At 39.9% G+C, this 25428-nt stretch overlaps 1 protein-coding gene across 2 annotated transcripts in view; it reads right to left on the bottom strand.

Moving 5' to 3' along the window:
- Window positions 1–25428, bottom strand: part of MYO10 (myosin X) — a 235838-nt gene that overhangs the window by 26940 nt on the left and 183470 nt on the right. For both annotated transcript variants that reach the window (XM_067569804.1, XM_067569800.1), the window contains 9 exons: window positions 16576–16700; window positions 16298–16412; window positions 11686–11792; window positions 10470–10682; window positions 10134–10173; window positions 8851–9753; window positions 6426–6549; window positions 4300–4543; window positions 1602–1697 (listed from right to left, as the gene is read on the bottom strand). In XM_067569804.1, coding sequence (XP_067425905.1) covers window positions 1602–1697; window positions 4300–4543; window positions 6426–6549; window positions 8851–9753; window positions 10134–10173; window positions 10470–10682; window positions 11686–11792; window positions 16298–16412; window positions 16576–16700 — 1967 coding nt within the window. The remainder of the gene's footprint in view (window positions 1–1601; window positions 1698–4299; window positions 4544–6425; window positions 6550–8850; window positions 9754–10133; window positions 10174–10469; window positions 10683–11685; window positions 11793–16297; window positions 16413–16575; window positions 16701–25428) is intronic.

Here is a 25428-nt window from a genome sequence, read left to right as displayed (position 1 = left end):
GGTAGAGATACGTGACTGAGAACATGAAAGCCCTTAAAACTCTGGTAATTTCTTGTTGGCTCCTCAGTAGAGCTGTTTGCCAGGAATGTACCATAGTTCAAACAGACAAAACTGTCTAACTGGATCTTTATACTTAAATGTTACTGTATCTCATGACAAATCTCTCAAGTTAATAATGGAAAGCTTACAAATGGATTTAGACTATAATTTTAAGGATGACTTAATAGCTAATTTTAATTTCAAAAGAAATCAGTGAATTAACTGTGCTATTACAACAGATGAACAGTAGCCCTTTAAAGCATGAATAATAATACTGCAGTCTGAAGATCTCACGGCCCTTTACTAACATTAATTTGTATTCAACACCCCTGTGATGAAAGGAAGCGTTAGTTCCATTTTACAAATGAGAAAACTGAGTCATAGAAGTGTAAAGGGCTGAATCCACAAAGGGGACTTAGGCTCAGTGTTGAAACACCTAACTTTTAGATGCTCTGCTGCCCAGTGGAACTCTCTGCCATGAGTTAGGTACCCAAGCTCCCTATACAGTGCCTGGGGGGAGAGAGAAGCAACTAAGAATAGGGTCCACAGAAGTCAGCACACAAAGTGTGCCTAAGCTAGCCAGTAGGACATGCAGAGGACAGGGGGCTGGAGACTTAAGTCCCGTCCCTCAAAGGTAGTTAAGCACTTAGCTCCTGTGTGGAGGAAGGCAGCTATCTCTACTTGGGATTCAGAGTCCTGAACCCACTCCTGGATTCAGGTGCCTAAACCAGGTCAGCTTTCTCACCTGTGCTCATGAGTGAGCGCGCCTCTCACCCAGTGGTTATAGCACTCACTAGTGGGTGGGACATCTGATTTCAAATCCCTGCTCTGTCTGATAAAGAGTAGGTACTTGAATTTGGGTCTCCCATATCCAGGGGAGTGCCCTGACTAGCAGGCTATTGAGTCAGTCTCTCTCTGGTCCACTGAATCATAATTTATACAAGTGAAACAGCTTCACAGGAGAGATTGAGAGAGTCCCCCCGCCAACTATCCAAGCTCACGTCCCTGCTCCACCTCAGGCAGAATGAAGATTTGAAAACACTCATATGGGGTGTGGGAGACCTAATCACTGGGCTATTAAGTATTCTGATATAGACACACACCCCACCTGAAAAACTTCCAATGTGGTCACTCCCAGCTGATCTGATAGGTGTACTCACTCCACAGGCAAGATAGGCAAAGAAATGCCTAGTTTGTGAATCATGCCAGACCTGGCTCACGCATGAGCTAGGATGCTGCACAGCTCAGTGGGATCAGGACTTAGGTGATATCGCACATGCCTCCTAGTAGAAACTTAGGCACCTACATGGTTAGGTGGCAGCTGAGTGGGTTATCTCATCACTGGTGACACGTCTCTTTTCTGTACCTTGCAGCCACTGGCAACCTCAGGTGGCTGCAATCTCCAACTGCCTCAGAAGATCTTGCAAAGGGGATTAAATGCAATGTGTTTAATACTACTGGCCAATACCTTCAGAGACTACATATACAAGATGGTCGATATACTGCTGCTGTTTGCAAGAGTTAGAATAATATGGGTATGAAAAGCTTAGTGATCCTCTTACCTTGCATCCTCAGGAGACTCGGCAATCAAATGGTAGGTCCTGTCGGCCATTACTATATCAATCCCATTTTCTTTACCGGTATTATCAACAATCTCCCTGAAATAGATGCAAATGCCAGAATTAAAGAGAGAGAAATACTCCAGGCACAGTGACAATGCCCTTCTGCCGAGCAGCTTAGACACTCTAATATTTCAGAATAACATTCACTTGGTTTTACCCTGATTTACTTAAGATGTGCATTTCAGACTGCAGTTTCTTAAACATTATCAATTCATCAAAACACTGTTTGTCATAGCCTTTGTAGCTGCTGTCCATGTTAGCCACGTTCAAAGCACCATGAAGCTTTACTTTTCAAAGTTGCCTTTTTTCCCACTTGTCATTTAAAAAAAAACAAAAAACCTTACTAAAAGCAACAGGAGGGTGAAGACAGCCATCTCTGAAAGGATAACCAGTGCTGAGGAAAGGATACATAAGGTCTGACCCTGAATCCTTAAAATGCTGAAGGGGTTGTTGGGGATTCAAAAAATGCAGGCCAAGAGTTTCAGACATGACTAGAGATTTTGTCTGTCAGTTTTTGACACATTAAAGGGACCTGATTTCCAGGAAAGGCTGAGCACCCACCCTCTTGAAATCAAACTCTTTGAGGTGTTTCAAGTCAGGCATCGAAATATCAAGGCCTCCAAACATTCACAAGTCATTGTTTCAAAATCTTGCCCTATGTATTTAAAAGGGCTTTGGTTATTTCCATGCAGCATTAAGCATGACCCAAGGCTTAAGCAGTGATTCTTGACTTTCCGCCTCCACCCCACCATTTCTGTCTTAAGCTTATTTTTCCCCTTGTTAATTAACCAACACTTTTCTCATAAATCTCTTTCCTATCACAACATATCTGATCTACCCTTGTCAAACACATACAGACACATTTAAAATGCTTTTTAATTTTTTAAGAAAAAAAAATCATCCCATGTTAGCCTTTTTCCTGAATTTTACTTCCCTCCTTCTTACTATGATGTCACCCTAATATTTGTGTTTTCAATAATATAAGTGAAGTAGCGCAATATTCCATTCTTTTTGACGACAGCTCTGATGCTTTAGGAATCTGCTCCCTGATTAAACAATATATGAAATTCCAAATCCACTGCCTAGAAACGATATTTTATTTTTTGTTCAATGTAGATCTTTTTAGATACAAGTTCCTTTTTTTTTTTATGTTATTTTATATGTGCTAATACATTTTCTGAAGAGTTCATTTTAGCTTTAAACATCTTCTTTGAGGTTCATCTTTAAAAGTAGAGTGGATAATAGATAAATTCATCAAAAAGCTTTCTAAGATGACCATTACTGAAACAATACTCTGATACAAATATGGCAACAAGAAATCTGGATTTTGATACACATGGTAATAAGAACTAAATAAGCAATACGGTGTATGTGAATATCAAATATAAGAGTAACAAAAGGGTAAGAATCCATGATCTATATTCATGGATTTACTTTGACAGTAGCTGCCCATTACTACTATTGTGACAGATCTGTACATGCTGAGAGAGCCTGATTCAAAGCTCATTGAAGTCAGTCGGAATCCCATTCACTTCAGTAGACATTGGATCAGGCCCAGAGTGCAGACTGAGAGAGCAGCCATTTCCACACAGAAAAACCTGTCTGAGCTTTGATTTAGGTTAAATCTAAGAGAATACAAATAATAGACTCAGCTCAAGAGAAGCAGAGAACAGGAACAAGGTGTTGCAACCAATCCTAATATATACTAGCAAAGCCATGTGGGACAGATTACATACTAGCCAGCACTATCAGTCTTTCATCTTCATACCCACTCAGGACCTCCCCCACAAAAAAAAACCCCAAAACATAAAATGTATTGAAAATTTAGAAGAGAAAGTAAAGGCATTTTCACATAGAAAATCGATTTAAACATGCCTTCAGAGGCTTAGAATTGTGAAACACATGGAACTATCTGTACCTGATAATACATAAACAATGTAGGAGTGAGTGTAAGTGTTGTGTGGGAGTTTTAGTGACTTGATTCCAATTAAAGTCAATGCAGATTGCACAGCTAAAGCACCATATAGTGTGAAAATGTGACTGTAGAGCATTTTGATTCATTATAAGAATCTGATATAGTGCAGAGAGATGGTAGCCTCCTCATAGTTAAGGTTGTAGCCAGCTTCCATTATAAAGCCCTCTTTTAACCGCCATATAATTTTAGAAAACTTGTTAGGCCAGGAAATGACTGTATTTATTCTGAAGGTAAAGGAGCATGACAGTGCACCTACAGGCCACCCAGAGAAGACATCTGTCTGTGAGTCACTGTAGATTAAAAACTACAGGACTAAAGACTTAGACAATACCTCTTCTGCTTTATTCATTCCAGGTTTCCCTGTGGCTGCAGATTTGGCAGCATGTCCCAAATTGTCCTGGAGAATGATTACTGAATAAGAAGGGCTGCTAATATGAGCTGGGATTTTCAAATGTGCTCAGTGTTGATCTGACTCCAGTAAGACCTCCATTGACTTCAGTTGGAGTCAAGTAATACCAATACCAAGTATTTTTGCTCACACGCATAAACATATGCATGCACATGAATGAATGGGAATTCAGGGCACTCAGCACCTTTCAGGGTTGAGCCTTGGCAGGTGTTTATGCAAAGCCATGTCCAACCAAAATGCACATATAAACCTACCTGGCTGTTCGGACTTCAATGGTACCCTTCAGCTTTTCTTCGCTGTCATTTTCAAAGTACATGAGCCTGGATTGTCTGAGGACAAACCAGCGTTTCTTCCAGTTTCTTCTGGAGAGTGTAGATGATCCACCCCTCTTTTTGTGCAGCCAGCCCTGTTTGAGAGCTTCCTGCTTGGAACGGAACCATAGGAAGGTCTCGTCTTTCAAGACACACCAGCGTCGCTTCCATGTGTTCATTAAACCACCTGACAGAAAAGAGAGGATTAGTTTTAAAAAGTTACATTAAAAAATAAACAATAAAAAACCCCACCAATCTAAAACATTTAATCCCAGGACTGTGAACATGCAGAGTCTATCTCGAAGAACCTTGGTAACAAGTAACCAACCTTTATAATGAAATCAAGAGACTGAATCAACACTGAAATGGAGAGGTGTTGCCAACCACTGAAGTAACAATATTGCTGCCTTTCTGTTATGAAGCATGAGACTAAAGCCCTCATTTTCATATACCCTAAGGCCACCTCACACTGTTATGGCAATGGAAAACAGCTTTAAAGTGGATAAAGGGTGTAAAGAGTTCTTACTGTAAATGAGAATCGGGCCCCTAGTCATTCATCCCAACAAAAGCAACGCTAACATCAGAGAAGTTTAATAGATATTCAAACTCAGAAAAAAACCTCCTGAAATATTTAAGGTTGCTATGAGCAAATAATGCCAAACTCAAAATCATAAGAGTTACTACAGCTGAGGAAACTGAATCTACAATGGAAACTTTTGCTGCTTTAACTATACTGGCACAGTTAAAGCACCATAACTCCCCTAGCGTGGGTGCAGTTATACCAGTATAAATGCTTATACTGATATAGCGCATTATGGTTTGGGAACTAAAATAAATTATACCAGTACTAACTGCAACCTCACTAGGATTTTTACTAATACAACTACATTGGCAAACACCCCACCCACATAACCAACATAGTAACACTAGTAAATCTTTTAAGCCCAGACCAGGCCATGGCATAAAGCCATTCTGCACACATCACCTTTTCACACATACACACCCGCTCACAAATACCTCACCAACTCTACCCCAAGCAATCAACACAAATCAGCCACAGTCACCATGGTGATACAAACCCAGACAACTTTAAGTCTGCCGTTTGTAGGATGGCAATGTTCCTGGAGAACATTTACTCATTAATTTGGTTGTGATTTATATCTTCTATGACACCTTTTGTAACTTTTAACTGGTTTTAAGGATTTTTTTCGTGGGGTTGTATTTTTGTAATATTGGATTTGTGAACTGAATTATGTTCTGATTAGTAAGGAGAGTTGATGTGTGTTGCACAGTTTGTAGAGTAATTGTCGTTGTTGTTAGTGGGAAGAGATACGTGACCCACAAATATCCAAAAATTTACTGTAAGTTCCCAGAGCTTTTTACATGAGGGGCACTATGTAGATAAACCTGATATAAGAACCTACATAGAATAGAATACAGCCTATATGCTTTTGCCACTCATCTGCCTGGAAAACTAAGAATCATAATGAAAGAACTCCTGAATATATTCTTTCCTAAATCTCTCACAGTGCTTTGTAATATAGCCCTCTCTTGGATTACTGATCCAAAGCCCATTCAAGTCAATGGAAAGACTCCTATTGACTTCAGTGGTCTCTGGTACTGGCTCCTACTACAGACTGCATGTCAGAATATTTTTATTTATGTATTTAGATTGTAAGAGCTGGGAGGCAGGGACAGTTTCTTCTCTAACTCTGGGACAACCTGACTTTCTAGGCTGTCTTGCCGCTCTAAAAGACATATCTCAGTGTCCAGTTGATCACTAGTCAGTGAAGATGTTGTATGAAGTGGATGCTTACTATAAAAGGTAATGAAGTTGAGCTGCTCAGTCAATGTCCCTGTGCAGAAGAGGAACAAACTGAACTTTCCCTGATACAGGACATTACAATCAGAGCTTAAGTTGAGAATGGTCCAGGTCATTCCATCACTCCTTAAAGAAATCATAAAACAGCAAGCAGTACTGAAAGAGAGTAGTAATCCCATAAATGGGAAAATACTAGAGAGATTTCTAAACATTTTGGCTCTTTAACCAGCTCTGGTCCACTCTGTACCTTTCATGTATAAAAAGCTGTGGAAGTAGGGCAGGCTGACACAACTGTAGACCGAATCCCTCCGATAGGAAAGTTCGTCATCTGTATCAAACCTGGAGTCAAAGTCTTCTTCGCTGTCTTCAAACTGTGGAAGGAAGGTGAAATGAGCAACCAGAGCAGGAAGCAGAACGTGTCAAACAAATGTTAACTGCCTCTTTAACACATTAGCCAGAATGGCTAATGGCTGCAGAATAAAAGCAGTTTAAGAGAAAGCAAAGTTTAGATTTTTATAAAGCTGATTTTTTTAAGTCTGATGCCATAACATTTTGTGAAGTGTTCTACAGCATATGCACTGTGGTCGGATGTGTATTGCACAACTGGTTAAGCGGGATGGGTGGGGAGAGGAGAGAAACTCATGCATGAAAAACTTATCCTGCCTACTTCTCAAACAGCTCTTGGTGGACCTTTGTCATCCCCCTACCCTCCAGCTGGGAACACAATGATTCCCATTGTAGTTATGATCCCTACTGCTAGTAATCCCCATATTGCTCCTGCAGGGAAGGAAAGGTGCTGTGAAGACAAGAAAGGGGGACCAGAGTAGGCAGTGTTGCTGGGAACAAGGCTTTCTTCTCCCAGTTCCCATTGTGGGCAGACTTTCAGTCTAATTATTGTCTTCTCTTGTGCAGAAAATTTCATTTTGGGGCTGTCAGTCAGGAATGAGGGGTGGGATTTTCAAAAACACCTAAGTGAGTTTGTTACTTAATTCCTATTGGCATAACTAACTCACTCAAGCCTCTTTGAAATGCCTCCCACTATCTTCAACAGTATGGCTCATTCAGGCATGCCCTACCTCTGCCGGAACATTGGCAAAGTCACTGTCTCCTCAGATATCATTCCCCAGAGTCCGACAGCCTTTCGCACACACGTACATCTCAATTTAGTCCTTAGGGTCTAATCCTGAGCTCTCCCCAGTCCCACTGAAGTCAAAGGAAGGTGAGCGTGTTCAGCAGCTCACACTGTGCACTTGGTTTATAAATTAGCCCTACTATCTATATAACAAACATGCTTTACAGCTTTACAGCTGTTAAGGGGAGTTATCCTTTTCAAGGATGCAACTGTGTGCCCTACTTCCTCCCATCCCTCAAGGCCTATGTGTAACACTCCACTTAGGTTTTCAAAAAGGAAAATTTACAGAGTATCCTTAGTTATGGGACAAGTTCCCCTCCTACTCCCAGCTCTTCAATGTTCAGAGGTTTGCCAAGTTCCTGAACTGGTTTAGAACACAGAAAGGGGTTGGGGATTTGAAAGAGTCTTCAGTCCAGACTGTTGAAATGTAGTAGGATGAAATATATAATTGTTCACTCATTCTCCGAGGTGGGAATTGTAAATTGGTCACTAGATATCCTAGGCAATGCTGGTATGAAAAAGTTCCCATAGAGCATCACACGAGCTAATTCCCTAATGTCGGTGGGTGGAAGGTACCAGAACTTGCTTCCTGAAACACGTTCCTATATGAAGAGATCCCCAGGTCCTAATCCTCTGCCCACAAAACCGTTCCATGTCTCTTGAAGAGTGCCCTTGTCCAGCAGAGGAAGAGCCTTCCTCAGAAGATAAGCTGACAAGAAAACAAATCCCCCAGAAATAGTCAAAGAAATACCAACTTATTCCAAGGGCAACAGTCTGAGATATTTTAGTGCTGCTACTGCCCTCAGTCAGTATTTGTATGTTTTCATGGTTGTTCAAACATGCTGTAGGCTCCAGTCCTTTTATTCTCCCAACCATAAATCTCTTGGGTGTTTATGTGATAGATGAAACCAAATTCTTTCAAGAGATTTATGGTTGGTGGAATAAAAGGTCTGAAAGCCTAGAGAGAGTTTGAGGAACAGCCATGAAGAAGAGCCTTCAACAAAGGAGAAAGAAGTGCCCCAAGAATTCAGATTCAATAATATGAAGTTTTGCTATCATATGATAGTTACTGTTGACAAAGAAAGGTTTTGTGAATCTAGTTTCTAATGGCTCTTTGCAAACAGTTGATTCAATAGTATTCTATCCTGCATACATAGTTGAATCCTTTTACAATGAATTCACCCCCCTTCCCCAGAGAAGAATTCCTGATGGAAATTAATGGGATGTTCTGCATCAAAATTGATAGGAGGATATAACCCTGTAAGCAGAGGTTCACTCTAACTAGGAATGCAATTCACACATCTAATCTGTCTGTGGATTTCTAGTACACCAATCCCAATGGTATCTGATTGCCAGTAGATAACTATGTCCAAATTCAGTGTACGCAATCCAAACTACTTTATTTATAATGCACGCACATATTTATGGGAATAGACACAGCAACTGGATTTGGTACTCTTACCTTTCAAGGAAAAATTTAACTACCATTTCTTCTGAATGAATGTGTACTGTTAGTGGAGAACAAGACAAAGGTACTCACAGAGGACTGGGCTCCTTCAGAGCTGAATCTGTATGCTCCAGAACTGTTGTATGTCCCCACTGAGCAGCGGTAGTCAGGAGACCACTGGCTACTGTGAGAATTAGAGAAGGTCACGCTGCTGCCAGAAGTTATGGCGCCATCTTCATAGTCATCTTGATCATAATCATAGTCCCCATCAGGAGAAATCAGTTCCTCAGAATTCTGGGGTCTGCAGGACACATTTTCTGGCATGCAGTATGTGGATTCACCACTCGAAGAGTTGTGGAGACTGAGAGAGTCGTGGCTGGAAGGAATAAGCATGGTGTTGCTAGCAGCAGGGTTTGTGGGCACGACTGTGTCATTCATATAAGGATCCTCTTCTGAAGAGTCATCACTTGTTCTAATGCCACTTGTCCTCTGATCTGAATGGCCGTGTTCACTTGGATTGGGTGAATCCTTGAATGCATCGTCATCAGCTTCAAAGCCCTCATCTACCTCCTCCTCAGGGTACGGCTGGCTGAAGTTGAAGTTGGGCTTTTCACTGCATGCATTCCCAGTCAGTTCATTGAGTGTGGCAGAATGACTACTGCCCACAGACAGTGACCTTTCGATGTTTCGGACACATTCATCAATCTCATCAAAGTTCAGAGACTCCAGGAATTCCTGAGCTGCTCGGCATGCCTCATCCTCGAGCCGTTTGAGTTCCTCGTCTCGGAGCTGCTGCAGCCTCTGCAAGGAAGCCTCTGTCAAAGACAGTTCTTGCTGTTCCTTCATGCGTTGCAGGTCTTCAATCTCCTTCTCCAGGCGCAGGATCTCTTCCACTTGTTTGTTTTCTTTCTGCTTCTCCTGCTTTTGCTTCAGCTCTGCTTCCTTCTGGGCTTTCTGAATGGCTGCCAGTTCTTGCTGCTTCCTCTCCTCTTCAGCCTGCATTCCGAAAACAAATGCAAGGTTCCTTACTTTCTATTGTTCAAGCATTAATCCTTCCATGCTGTTCATTTAAAAGAACACTTCTCCCTCCACATGAGAAAATGAAGTGAAAGTGTTGTTATATTTACCCACAGACACTGGAAAGCTCAAATGCATGCAAAAGGCTCAGTCCTCGCCAGGAACTAAATGAAGTGTGATGTGAAAGATATCCCCATGCAAACAACTATATCAAGTTTCTTTTGGCTTCACCCGCCAACTCCTGTAATAAATTTACTTTAAATGCCACGGGTGCTTTTTTTTTTATTGTTATTATTATTTCTCTCTCTTGCCCCAACCGTTTAAACAGGATAGCAGAAAGTATTAACAGTATAATTTACCTGCTGGGCAAGACGTTCTGCTTCTTGCCTTTGCCTTTCCCTGCAAGAATAAGAAAAAAAAAATTAGCAAGAAGAAAGGGAGGGGAAAAATACTTCACGAGGGCAGTAGTAGAGTTTTCAGAGGGGTTTTGTCAAATACAAGTAACAGCTCAAAATAAACCAATATGGGTTATATTCTCCTCTTGTGTGCATGAGAAACTCCCATAAAGACTACACATATCTCTCAACATCACTAGTAAAGATTTACAAAGTCAGCTGTCATTATTTGAGGCAAAGGTGATTTAGCATGAAACCTAATGTCTGCCTTTCAGAGCTAAACAACAGTGCACACTGCACCTTTCCTCCTCTTCTTTCCTCCTCCTCTCCTCCTCTTGTTGGCGTTTCTCCTCTAGTAGCTGTCTATAAACACGTCGAGCAATCTGGCCTCGCAGCTGCTTCTGGAAGGTTATGGCTGCTTTCCTCAGGTGAAGGAACTTTCTCCTTAGAAGGAATGCTCTGTAGTTCTTCTGGATCACAACCACGCAGTAAAGCACCATTTTATAATGCTTTCTGAAAGAAGAAAGAGCGAGCTTCTCTGTAAAGAGGGTTTGAAGACCAGTGAACAGAGGTTTCTATGTTACTGGCCTGCATTACAGAGTCCATAGTAGTAAAAAGGATAGAGGCATTAACTCTGGTCCTGTGACACCTCTCCCATTATGGTTTATGTTATCTCTCCATAGGAGGTGGACAAGGCCTTTCTATGAGAGAGCTAGCTGCATCATGACTCAGTAAACACACCCTCTGCCCAGCCTTACATTTTTAATACCCTTGACAAGGAGATGCTGTTAGAAACTACCAGAGTTTTTTATATATATCCTACACCCATAAAAAGAAAAATCACACACAGCAGGATAGCTTTTTCCTTAAAAAAAGAATTCTTGTTGTTTTATGGGACATATTGGTCAGAATATATGGACAGGATTAATATGCACATGAAAGAAAAGACCTCATTATGCAAACAACTATTGAACTGTTTTCTGTTGACTTATAGAGGAAATAGAGAAGTAAACAGATGGGATGTACTACCCTGACTCTAATACATAATACATGGAACTAGGTGAGCAAATAAATCATCATAATTCAGTCACCTAATTTCATTTTTCTTTTGTTCTTGAATAAAGAATCATAAACTGATTATTCCTCTTTCTGTCATGGCCAGATCCTCAGTTAGTGTAATTCAGTGTAGCTCCATAGGCTTCAATGGAACTACATTGATTTACACCTACTGTGGATCTGGTCCCACATTATTATATGAACGCTGGACTTCCCCCTCCGCTGTATCTTCTACACTTTGACATCTTAGTTATTAAAAACAAGTCAAGCCACCTACTGTTTTACTAAAGGATTGACAAGAAGCAATGGTTGAGATTTCCAAACTACCTATGGGATTTGGATGCCCAATTCCGATCAGAAAATAATGAGAATCCTCTACGCAGCATTTGGGAGGGATTTCCAAGGAGAAGTGAGTCTGCATATGCAGCCCACTAACTAACATTCCCACCTTGTTACCTACCGTGCCACGTAGCCTAAGACATGTGCTCGGATAATCATGGCAGCCTTGGTGACCTCGACCTCTCTCTGCTTTTCCAACTTGTTTTCCAAGGACTCCCGAAGAAAGACCTATGTAAGAAAAGTTCTGGCTTATGTGAATTCAGCTACCACAATGATGGCTGTCTTATAAATGCATACGAACATAACAATGACAATGATAAAGGGCTGCTGGGATGCAAGGTTATATAGTTAGCTAGACAGCACAGTTGTCATTAAAGGAAGAATTCAGAATCCAATATATATATTTTTCTAAAAGGAAAAAACAAACAAACAAACAAAAAAAAAAACCAATTTCCTCTTAAAAAACAAACTACAAAACAAAAAAAATGGCAACAGCTCCTTCTCCTCCATTCCATGAGATCCTGACGTTGGATTTTACCCAAATTGTCTACTCACTAATGACTATAGTCAGCAACATTATTACTGGACTCTCTTCAAAGTAGCTCTGTCCTTCTGAAGATTAATACACACAGAAAAGAACTATGGCTTAACTATGTGAACAGTCTGACACTGACAGAGCCAGAAAATTCAGCCTTGAGGCTTAAACTGCTTCAGAGTAACAACAGATTATTGCAAACTCTTAGAGGGCCCATTCCTGCAAATTCCTCTTACCAGGGTACAAATCAAGTCAGCAAGAGTAGCATCTATCTAAATGAAAGCCATTTTAGGTTCAGGGGCTTGATTAAGGAGCAGATTTCTGCCTGTTATTGAGTTGTGAGTATGTTGCTGTGGAAAGATAACGAAGTAAGATGTATATGCACTTGCTGAAAGGAGAGCATACCCTTGATCAGCTCACTGAACAAACTTTGGAAATTTGATGAGAAAACGGCATGCACAGTAACCACTGCTGTAAATGATCTATTTCTATATTTTCCATCTTTAAATACCTCATTAACTCGAGAACACTCACGCCAAAGCCACACCAATGTTGCAAAATTACATTTAGCTTCTAAGGTTTACAGTAGTGTGTAAATTGCACCTGAAATGGGTAAATCTTAATTGTATTCTTGCACTCCTGTAACTTGACTTTTGTAAACAATCTGGAACTCAAAAAAGAAAGTTTGCTCCCAAATGGGGACTTTTAAAGTTCAATTTCAGCCTGGCACAAGTTTTTATGGTTGAATCACAAACCTCCTATGCTTGACCCAATCTTAACAATAATGGTGCTAATTCAGACACTATAACATAGTCCTGTGCTATGTGCCCTCAGTGGCATAAGAGCTTTTCCAGACCTCCTCTTCCATTTGTCTCTTAGTGTTAAATCATCTGGCACCGCTATGGGTGTGTATGGCCAGAAATATAGTGGGAATGTGGTGCTAAGGCTGCACTGGGGCAGAGTGTGTGGGGCTAGGGTAGGGATACTCTGCATCTGAAACACACCAGCGCCAACCTCAGTGGAAGTTGTGCAAAGGAGCCTAGGATTAGGGATTGAGGAGGGGAAGTGATTGTGTGGCCAGTGTGGGTCTATGCACAAACTACATACACGGAGACAAAGCTCTGTGTAGTGCAGGAGAGGAAAAGGGTGTCAGAAGGAGGCAAAGAGGGCTGCAACTGCTACTCCCATCCACAGGTGTAGTGTGGCTGTGCAGCTGCTCTGCACCTTGTGTTCACGTTCCTCCCATGTAGTTCTCACAGGCTGACACTCTACTGGTTGGGTTTTGCTGTGCGGTGAGACAAGTAAAACTCTGTGCGGAGTTCAGGTGAAAAAGGATGCAATTCTCCTGGCTGTTTGGAGCCAGAATCCTCACCACTGTTTCAATTTCAACGGGCACCGAGAAAATGAGTTGTAAGGAAAGTGCAAGCTGGTTACTTAGCAGAAGAGCTCTGTTGGATTCATGGCCCCTTGTTTTTGAAGCAGGGTTGGTTAACTTGGCAGAAATAACCATTACAAAAAAGATGAAAGTCAGATATGACTAAATTTATTTTTCTGCATTGATGCATTTTTTAATGGGAAATAAAGTATTTCCTTATGAGTAAGGACTTTTTCTGGAATTGTTTTACTTCTGTACAAAACCCAACCCCACCCCCCACCCCCACCACACACACACACACACACACACACACACAAAACCAACTTCTCATCAGTTAAAACAGTAGCACTCCCCATATGGGAGGGTATAACCAATCCTGAGTGGAGCCAGAAAGGGGTTGGATTACACAACAGTTACCCAACATTGGTAAGCACTTGCTCACATGAGGAATCCCACTGCCTAAGAGTTCAACAATGGAAAGGTTGCACCATCTAGCTCTTTCTGGAAAGTCTTTATTCACCCATTGTGAAACAGCCTCTGCTTCAGTGGGTCTGCTGTCCTTTTCTTCTCTCAGATTTTGCTCTAGCTCTCTCTAGCTCACGATGGTCCTCATTCAGGAAAGCACTTAGATGGGGTTTCAGCACGTATTAAGCATGGGTTTCTGTATTTTCCTGCTTTCCTCAATCTGGGCATGTAAAAACAAGAAATATCCCAACTGCTGCCCTAATCCCCATGATGTTATCCTTTTACTTCAAAATGGAATGATAAGATCATTAAATACCACAAAGAGTAAGTCTTTTTCCATCTGTTAAACCTGTTTTAGTCCTCTTTTTGTATATTGTAATTTTAAAAAATGGATACCAGGCTACCCTCTTCCTCTTTACTGTAAAACAGACATACTATATGACCCTTTCATCAATAATGTGAAGGGCAGTTACAGATAAAGTTAAAACAACATCTAGGGTCTGATTTAGATGTAAAAACCAAGACAACTGATTGCCACTTTGCCCTTGGCTTGCTCCCTGGGCTGAGTTTTGCAAGTGATACAGGTGACCTTGTGCCCATGCAAGATGTACAGTTTGAATTTGATGTCCTCTTGCCATCCTCAGAAATAAGCTCCTTACTGACTTGCTTCACAAGTACATTTACCAGCCCCTTTAGGTGATTCTTGCACAACGTTGGGAAAGTTGTAAAACCAGCTTTGACAGCTGCGAAGGCTGTAATGTATATGGAGCTTTCAGAGCAGTGTGGAGTCTCTCCTGTATATTTCCCTAAATTTTGAAGCATTGCCCATGGTTTAATCAACATGAATCTAATTCGTATGAGTGGGTGCAATACAATACATGCCTCTGAAAAAACATGCAATGTGAAGCAAAACCTAGTTATGGTTTTGAATTTACTGCGTTATTTGTAAACAGTGGTCTACCAAAGGGGGGGATCAATGTCAATGTAAATCAAAGTTATCTATAAGTCTTTAGGTCTCAATATAATGGGAGACAGTTTCAATTCTACTTATGTTATCTTAATGGGCTCCTTTGGATTTATTAACATGCTGCTTTTTTGTTGAGATTTCACCTTGTAAGAACACAACACTTGTGGTATTTCCATTCACTTCTTTTCAAGCTCTTTAGATATGTTATGGAATGGATGGAATTGTTCAATGTAAATGCAGAAAGTCTCACTGAAATCAATGGGATTTTACAAGGTATTTTATAAGGTATCTTTGCAATAGATTTCTTATGGTAAAAACACATCAATAATAATAACAACAAAGCTCTTCACAAATATTTATACTGGACAAGTGACAATTCAGCTAGCTTTACCTCTGGGTCTATTATTCCCTCATTCCTCATGCATAATTTATGGCCCAGTAGCATCAGTGTGAGTTACATCAAGGGACAATAGCAGTAAAAGATGAAAGAGGTTTCCTGGATGATGTTGACCAATTCTGGATTGATCTTCACAGTATATTCCCTAGTACTTTGCCCAGTACACTTTTAACTGTTTCTTAGACTCCCATAATATGGAATATCTATACGTGCAATAATATTAAATGATTTGAGAAGACCAAGAAATAAATTCACAGGAAGGATGGAATCTCTGCAAAGGCCCGTTGTTTGAGATCAAGCTTTTTTCTCTGGGTTGCAGCCAATAAAAAAAAAACAAACAAAAATAATGTGGGGGTTGGTTGCTCATGAACTAAAATATGTTTATCTGGGTTGGAGAAGATGCAGAAGTGAGAGTTAATTGCCTGATAACATGCATCTCCATTATCAGCACAGTGCAAATAATAGCAAGCTCATTTCTGCCACCCTTTAAAACACTGGGTGAAATCCTGGCCCCACTGGCTTCAATGAGGCCAGGATTTCACCCACTGAAAAGAACCATATTCTGCAAGCAGTCTGACAGGAATGAATTGGTCTTCTTGCAGAGCAAGTAACTGCACCATGTGAATAAGGGTGTTAAAATCTATCCCTCAACTTTTTAGGCCCTGATCCTACAAAGACTCATGCACCCAAGTAGCTTCAGTCACATGAGTAGTGCCATTGGACTCAAATAGTTTACTTGTATAAATAAAGCTACTTCCATGCATAAGTGTTTGTAGCACCAAAGCCTTAGACTAAGTTCTTTAGGGCAAGGGCTAGCTCTTACTATGTGTCTGTATAGCACCCTCCACAACAGGGCCACTCGCCTCCACCCCAGTACAAAGAGTAAGTACAACTACAGCTGTGCAGTTGGGAGCTACCTTAATACTATCCTTAGACTCCTATTAGCAACAGACATGGAATTAAAGAGGATAACTATCTAGTAAGATGATTTTACCTTATTTTTTCCAAGCTGCCATTCGGTGCTTGTGCTGTCATATAGATGAAGGAGGACGGCACACTTCCCTTTTAAATCTTCAGGCAGAGTCAAGTTTCTCATTAGGACTTTATACCTGACCCCACCACAAAAAAAAAATATTTATCTCAATTTGACAAGAGAGATTCTCCCCCCTCACCCTCTCATTTCATTAAGTTTTTAATCCCCTGAGTTAAGAGCATGAGCTCAATATCCAGGATTTATGTTTGCTTCATGCAACTGAGCCATTGCAGGTTTACCTTTTATAAAAATCTTGAAAGGGCCTTCTCACTGGAAAGCCAGCCCTTCGTATCCTCACTGTCTCCAGCATCCCAGAATAATGTAGCTGGTTAAGCACCACGGTCTGTTCGAACTGGTCTGGCATCTAAAACAAACAGATTTTTAACATTAAAATAACTTTCTCAACAATAACGGATATTAACATGGTCTGTATCAAATTTGTAATGTGAGAACTTGGGAAAACAAATGAAAAAAGCTGTATATACAAATCAGAGAAGAATGGAGCCAAGTCATAGGTTCCTACATCTAAAATGCATTACACTGGCTGTATAGTTTCTAAACACATGAGCATTTCAGGGCATATAAAATATTTCTTCAGGATGAAACAGACTAAAATGGTAATTACACAATGTAATCTCCATATTTTGAGCACTGCAGCCCCTGTTTAACCCAATCAGCCATCTCCTTTCATTTCACTTGTATTTAGTAACCAGACATTGCTCTCAGTAACTGAAGAGTGGAAAGGACCAAGAAAGTGCTAAATTAATAGCTACAAGTTTGAACAAAAAATAAAAATCCTTAAACTGCATTCCCTGGAGATAAGCAGTCCTGTTCCTGTGTCAAACATCAGTGACACACACACATAGGGGTTGAAACCAGTTAGAATAGCTAAGGAATAGATTGGTGCATGCTTTGTTTTGGTTTTTTAATTATGTAACAATGAACATTTCATTTCCTGTTTAAAGTTGATGATGAAAAGTTTGTAGTCTTTCCCCTCCTCTGCTTAGTCATATTTTATGACTATTATTTCATGGTAGTCATGTATTCTCTACTAATGCAAAGCAGCAGACAGGCCATTTTATTGTGTGTACATGGTAGAATGCATTTATTTACCTATCATATTCAGTCACAACATTCTGTTTCTTTAACTTTATGTTTAGCTCTTTTAACATCTTTTTTATTTAGAAACAAGAGATGCACCACATAAGCTACATCCGATCATTCGCATATTGAAACCTCAAAATTAACATCAGTGGCATTTCTTATTTAAGATCCTGGAGTCCTGCAACCCACACCTGCTTTTTTGCCATATCTTGAAATTATACTTTTGACCAAATGCTGCAGTGGAAGAGTCGAATTCTTCCCTAAATTATAACCATTCAATGCCACTGAAATCAGTGTAAGGTGGCAGTCCTGAAAGGTACTGAGCACTCTTGCCCTAATCCTGAAAAGTACATTGGGATGTGCTTGACTAGATAAGGTGAGTAATTCCACTGAGTTCAGTGGGGCTACTCACTTGCTTACAGTAAACCACTTACTCAAGTGTTTTGCTCGTTCAGGCCATCTACCTGAGGAAGCCTTGAGTGCAGAGTATGGCACACACAGCTTATGGGTTATGCAAGGCCTGACCCAGCTCCTACTGTAGTCAATGGACATCAGTGGGACCTGTATCAAATGATCAGTGACACTGGTTCAAAATATTTTTCCACTGTTTGTCAAACTGTGAACTTTAATGAGGCTTCCTTCTTATTAGTCATATCACATGAAAGGCTCCTGAAAGTTATGTTTTTTATCACAACATGTAATCTTAGGAAAACACAACCTCACAAAAATTATTTTAGAACTGCACAACTTTGTTCCATTAAATATCTCCTGTTGCTGCCAGTCACAATTAAACTAATTTATTAGTTTTATGTTCTATTTAATTAAATGTTTAAAACAAACCAAAATATGCACAGAAAGCAACTTCAAAAATATTAGAGCATTAATTTCAACCCCTCTTCTCCCAAAAGCAATCAACGTTTAAAACAAAGATGTTAATACCACAACAGCCCTCCTTCCATTCATTTCTCTCCCATAGCAATATTTTATCATGTTTATTTCCAGGACCAGTAAAAAAACTTCTGAACCAAACTGCTCAGTCCAAATAGCTCTATAAAGTTCGGTAACACTCACCATTTTACAGACATTGCAAGTACATTTCAACCTCCTCTTTGGCACAGAGGCCAAAATTCATATGGAAAACAACTGCTATACTGACCTTTTCCCCCACAGCTAAAGACACTGAACAATAATGAACACCATTCCTGTGCTTTAAAAAGTGCTCGGTCACCATGGCAACCCCTCCCATTCTCAGGATAATTAGTGTGGTGTGGCTGCAGGATTTGATACAGCTTTAGAAGGAGAACAGAGGGCCAGTAAGAAATTCAGCTACTAAAATCTACTTTTCTCACCGCACTGAGACTGGGTATCTGTGTCCTAGACACTGATTTATCCAGGGGGTTGAAGAATCTATAAAAATTGCTGGTCACTCCAGGCATTACTTTAATAATTTATTCCTGTTACTACTAATATGATTGTTTCACTGTTTTACCTCCCCTCACCTCTATGGAATTTAATGTTGTTGAAAGTGAAGGATGCATCTGGGAATGGTGAAAACAGACTTTTGAAAGTGCCCTGTCACATTTGTAACAGCACCTCAATCTTGACTTTCAAGATTAACCTCTTAATCTATAGGGCATATTTGTATTTTATTCTAGGGCACGATGTAAATGTTAACAACAAGAGCACTAACATTTTCCAAACTGAGATTGCCAAGCATGCTTTCCAGAAGCACCCAACATATTAGTGGTTTTGTGATGCGGACACATGCATTGTGTGGTTGTTACCCAGGATCACTTCTGGACTAGCCTTACAAAATTGTCATTGAAATGTCCAGACACAAAATCTGCTTGCCCTCCCTCTACCATGATGATGATCATGAAAACCAACAAGCAGGATATTTTATCCATCCATCAAAATAATGCCTTACGGTGGATAACAAGAGTTTTGTAACACTGCTTTACACCATGGGCTATAGTATGACCTACTAAGCTCCTTCAGCTATTTTAATCACATAACAATCCTCCTTCAATTTATGCTACTTATTGATTTTTTAAGCAGTTACTAACAAACACTGGGGCCAAATTCATCCCTGGTGTAACAACCCTGACATTAATGGAGTTAAACCAGTGACTAAACCTTTGAAAAGCATGGTTATTGTTCCAAGGAATTCCACCATTATGCAAAGCTAGTTTCATCAATACATTTTAAATAGCCATTGCCTGCTGTGTGACATGTGTCTGCCTCATGGCAGTGGATATATATTTCACACTACCTGAGCCTGTACAGGCAGTGAACTGCATTGTCCTGAGGGACAGCTGCTGTCTATTGTGCTCTCAAGAGCATCTCCCCCCCTTGGTTTCTAAGCAGCAATATTGGCTTTGACAGCACAGGAAGCTGTTTAGGGTGCTCTCAAACTGCGGGCAAGTGGAGAGAATGCAGAGAGCCAGGGGATAAGACATTTAAGCACAGCCACAGTTTCACAGTCAGAATTAAAACAAATAGAAGAAACACTAATTCAGTCCTAAGCACAATACCATAACATGCAGCATAGCACAGAAAAGTCTCATTTTAGGAGTCCTAATCTTATTAACTATCCAGCAGACTCATTCAAGGCTCATTTAAAGAAATAAAGCACAGAAACCTTATGACGGCAATAGGTGCTGTACACAGAACAGTAACAGATGCTAAGTAGTTATTTCCTTCTTTATCTAACAGAACTTTACAAACTATAGCCCCGATACTGGAAACACTTCTGCCTAAAATCATTGGAACTACTCATGTACTTAAAGTTAATCATGTGTGTGTTTGCGGAACTGGAGGCTAAATACTATATATAGACTACTATTAAAATGCAGCCACTTCTGAGATTGAAAAAGACAGCCAACTAAACTACAGAAGGATGTTCACTCTAGCACAGACAGTGTCTATTTCATGCACTGTGCTAGATACACAGGCTGGAAAAGTTTATTCTGATTTCACCTACACTGGTCTAAGTCAGAATAACACCAGTAAAGTACTTCCAGATTTCAATCAGTAGAATGTGAAGGTAAGATATGGCCCTGGAGTCCAGTAGACTTTAGAGAGAGAGAGAGAGAGAGAGAGAGAGAGAGAGAGAGAAACTTCTTTGATCACTACTGCTTTCAAAGGGGTTTACTTTATAAACACACACATAAAGAGTGTATTCTGTGAAGTATTTTAAAATGGCCAGAACCACAACTCATCTCTTCTAGAACACTGTATTGAACACACATTGTGTCCCTTGATGTAAAAATTAACAACACACTAAAAATAAAACTATCCTAATATAATGTCAACATTCCAACAAACTCATAAAAGCAAGGAGATTCAACTGAAGGCTCTCAAAGTCCTTTAGTGTGATACAATCAACCTGAAATGTAGTCAATTTCCAAAAATGAGTTAAAATTGTTCAAGGTTCTATACCTGCCCTGAGTGCCTGTGCATTTTCCTTTCTTCTTTTTTAATAAACATGTTTTTCCCCCTACGGCTCATGAAAGACCCACACAAACAAAAAAGGAAAATGACTAGGTATCCAGAAGAAACCATGAAAACTACTAGAAAAAAAGCACTCACAAATGCACAAAACAAACTGAAACAAATGTTTTTTCTCTTTAATCTCTCATTTACAGGAGTGAGATGTTATTCGTAAAATGTTTAAAGTTTCTAAAGGAGGGCAATTTTTATTTTTAAACTGAATGTCCCTTTAAATTGACTTATTTGCACCTATTCAGTGCCGCTCACAAGAGCCTCTATCAAATATTTGCTCCACACAGTCCGTGTTGGAAAAATAAATAACTCATCAGTGATGAGAGTAAGTAGTGATGTGGGCTACTCTGACAGAGGATCACATGAAACTGCACTAACTGTTTTAATGGAAATACTCCATAATTATATTGGTGTAACTGTGATAGAATCTGACCTAAATAAAGTTTAGACCAGGGAGGTAGCCTTAACTTTAGAATTTCCCTGGCTTTAATGTATGCAAGTAAGAACCATTCTACTTGATGCAGGGTATTTGTTATTGTTGTTTTCCTCCTCCTCTTCAGAAATGCAACTTGCAATTTATCAGTTTGTGGTGTCCACAGATCTTCAGTGAATATGTGCCAGAAGGTACTAAAGTAAGGGCTTTAATGTGACCTGAAGTCTATGCAGGCAAGACTCCGACTCCTTAAGATGCTAAATGTCTACTCTGATCTGTCCTGAGCCTCCTGAAAGTGCGAATCCTGTGCCTGAGATTATGATCAGGAAAAACACTTCGGACTTAGGCATCTAACACTTTCATGGTTTTTTTCATTATGAGTTAGTTCCTTAGTTTGTAAACTGCTGGGGGGGGAGGAGAGTGGGGGGAGGGGTGTAAGAGAACGCCAGATGAAGCCTCAAAAGAATAATACATATAAAAAGATGCAATTTTCTTACTGTGCCAATCATTGGTTAAACCTCACCTAAAATAGTATGTTTGGGTTTAGTTTCCATTTCAAAAGATAATTACAAATGCTCTGGAAAACATGACTTGTAAGTGTAAGGCAGTCATGCCAATGACAAGCCAAACAGTCAAACTGATTTGGGTTAGGTAGAAAGAACTTCATGACACAGAGGTGTTATTAAAATAAAATAATAATAATAGTTCCTCATTTCTAGATTGCCTAAGAGAGAATTCAGGCAAAGAGGAAATACATGGAATAGGGTGACAAGCAAGTCCACTGAAGCAAATGGTATAACTGTGTTTAAGAGGCAGCCATATACTTGTATTGAGATTAAAGGATTTAGCTGAAGGGATGTGGCAAGATACATTTAAAAATAAGTGGACTTTCCTTGTTTGTAAATACTTTACATCCAAAGCAAGAAAATCTTGGCAATATTGTATTTTGAGGGAGATACACTCGATTAAAAGAACTCATTTTTTCCTTATTTGTTTTATACTGGATTTTGTATTAAAGCATGAGCCTAAAGCACATTGATTTCTATTCAAAGACAAATTAATTCTGCTCCATGGAGGGATTTATGACACCAGGTCTTTGCAGATGGATCCCTGAGCTTTTCCAAGATAACTCTATATTATGAACGCCGCAAATCAAAATGCATGCTTGTTGTTCTATGTGAATTTGATGAGTGGGAGCAAATTTAACTCCACATATATAATTTAGCCAGCTTGATTTTTTTTTCTTTTGAAAATGTTTATGTCCAGCATATAAAAAAGAATATACAATCATTGCATATTTATATTAAGTGATATTTATCTTTATCCTTTACTCCTCATGTCCAGTACGCAATTTAAGTAGTAGACTGGGTGGCGTGGAAATGTACAGGGAGCTACATCGCAAAACCAGTATGGTCCAGTGGATAGCAATCAGACCTGGATTCTGTTCCCTGCTGAGTTGATGTGTGACCTTGGGCAAGTCACTTCCCCACTTCCTCATGCCCATTTCTCCCCAGCCTATGTCGGTCTTGTCTATTTAAATTGTAAACTCTCTTCAGGGCAGAGACTGTCTCTGACTGTGTGCACAATGGGACTCCAGTCTCAAGATAGGGCCTATAATGCCAGATAGATAAATCCTTCTTCCAGGTTGCAGGGCTATTCTGGGGAAGCTACTCCAGCCCAATGTGGTCCTTGAAAAGACTGGAAGGACAAACACCTTCCTCTCCCCCAGGCCACCAGTGTTCCTCTAGAAACCTGTCCCACCCCATCCCTCTGTACAGCAGAACCACACTGTTTTTAAGTTTTTGCCCCCAGTGGTTAAATTACCAGGGCAAGTCCCATGAGTATCAACTTCGTTTTGCATTGTGCAGTGCTTTTATGTTAGGGTTTCACTACATTGCTCCAAATTTCCTTCAGGTACACAGGCTGTAAGGGGTAAAATCTGGGAATTCTTTTCAGTTTATACGGCACTGCACTATCCACAGGGTTAATTCTCAATGCACGTGAGAATAAAAGGTGAATGTTTTATAAGGCAAGAGAGTAAATACATTTAGACAATGTCTTAGGTGGCATGGAGAACCCAATCCTATTTACAGCTGAGCACATCCAGTATGGTGTGGAGTGCCTCAGACCCCACTGACTTCAAGAAAACATACTTTGAAGGCAACAATTAAAAAAAAAAAAAAAGGCGTATGCAGAAGTGTCTGTTGTCCTCCACCATGCAGCCAGCAGCAACTGCTGAATGTTCTGAACAGAACTGCTGCAAAAGGTATGGTTCATTGGTTTTGGAAGATGTTCCCTTTCTATTGCAGTGAGCAGAAAAGAGAGAAAATAAACCCTAGTGACACAGACTACATCACAAATGCTAGAAATTCACATGCTACCACCACTGACTACAATGTTAAGTAAGGAAATATTTGGATAGGTAAAAAACAATGAAGAGAATCTCTGAGTGAGAATGTATATGTGTGTGCATATTTCTCTCCTTGATCCATCCCTTTCCCCACAAAAAAAAACTCTAACAAAAATGGGAGAAATAGTAACACTGATGGTGATTACTTGCTGACATTAAAGCAACAATACAGAGAGTGGACACGTGAATATTAAACTGACAGTTACACACGTCAAACAGTGCCAACTGAGGATTTGAGAAATGGATACTCAGATTAAACATTCTGTACAAATTCCAGGCAAGATTTCATAGCTAATTTGATAATCTCTTAGCTCTTTTGTATAATCTGTACAAGAACAAAAAGGAAAGCACCACATTTTACAAGTAATAACAAATGATTTCTAACTGTATATGCAATTAGCTGATCTTCTATTTAATTCCAATTATTGAATACTACAGTATGACTTATTTCTGGTTTGTTCCCCTTGAATATTTCAGACTGAAGATGGACATCAGAATTTTGGTGATTACTTCACCACACTTTAAAGTCTCTTATGCTTAAAATAGCACTGTAGGAGTGCTGTAACGTTATCTATTGTTCTTCTTCTGCACAAAAATAGATATTAAATGAGGAAATATCACAAATGACAATGGTCTTGAATTTATACAAGGCCTTTCATTCAAACTGCTTTACAAACCTTTACTGATTGCATGCTTATCTCTCTCTCTCACACACACACACTGCTACCTCTATGACACATGAAATGTTGCAGTGTTAAACAGTTGCTGCAGCTATTGAGCAGTTTATTACCATTACAACATTTGTATTACAGTAGCACCCAGAGGTCTCAACCAGGTCAACGCCCCATTGTGCTGGATATTGTACACACATACAGTTATTGTAACACAATGCCTGCCCCAAAGAGCTTATTGTAGTTTTGATGGCAAAGATGTGATTTAGATATGGCTTTACAAATTCGAACAAAAAAAATGGATCCTTCTAAATGGCTGTGATCTCATACTAATGTCAACAATGACGAATCAATTCACAGAGTCCTAGGCTTTTCCCTCAGCTATTATTTAAAACTCAGTTTAATTAAGATATTAGCACTGAAGTATTACATTTTAGGCAATTATCACTTTCTTGGGTGGTTGAAATGGGCCAAATTCTACCCTTAATTACACCCAAAATTCCATTTTCAATGGTACAAGGGCAGAATTTGGCCAACTGTGCCTTCAGCCTGGTGACAAATAACTCCCAAGACATGCTGTTTCCTCAAAATGTTCAGTCCCTGTCATTTCTTAGGCACCAATTCAGCCTACGTAAGTGTTTTGCTGGATTAGGGCCTTACTGCTTGAATACGTTATTTCAAAGAGTCTATTGAAATCCACAATGAGGTTCACAGGGGTTCATCCCGAAACGGAGACTGTGCCTCCACCCATATGAGAGACACACAATTAAGAGCATCTGAAGAAAGAGGATTTAAGATTTGGAGCAGTCTTGACTGATACAGTCCTTGTAAAACTGACAGAAGGTGCAGCGTACAGCACAGACCCCAGCTGGAAATCTTCATGGACTCTCCTCTCCACCTGTGAATAATCTGTTGCCATTTTATCTAAGGTCATCCTAATTAAAGGCTCCAATCCCTGCAGGCTAAACCT

This window comes from Emydura macquarii, unplaced genomic scaffold (assembly GCF_026122565.2).
Source record: "Emydura macquarii macquarii isolate MOO-44397 ecotype Brisbane River unplaced genomic scaffold, CSIRO-AGI_Emac_v2 contig_320, whole genome shotgun sequence".
Classification (NCBI taxonomy): domain Eukaryota; kingdom Metazoa; phylum Chordata; order Testudines; family Chelidae; genus Emydura; species Emydura macquarii.
Note: the sequence above shows the minus strand (reverse complement) of the source record. Positions and strands in the feature narration are given on the sequence as shown.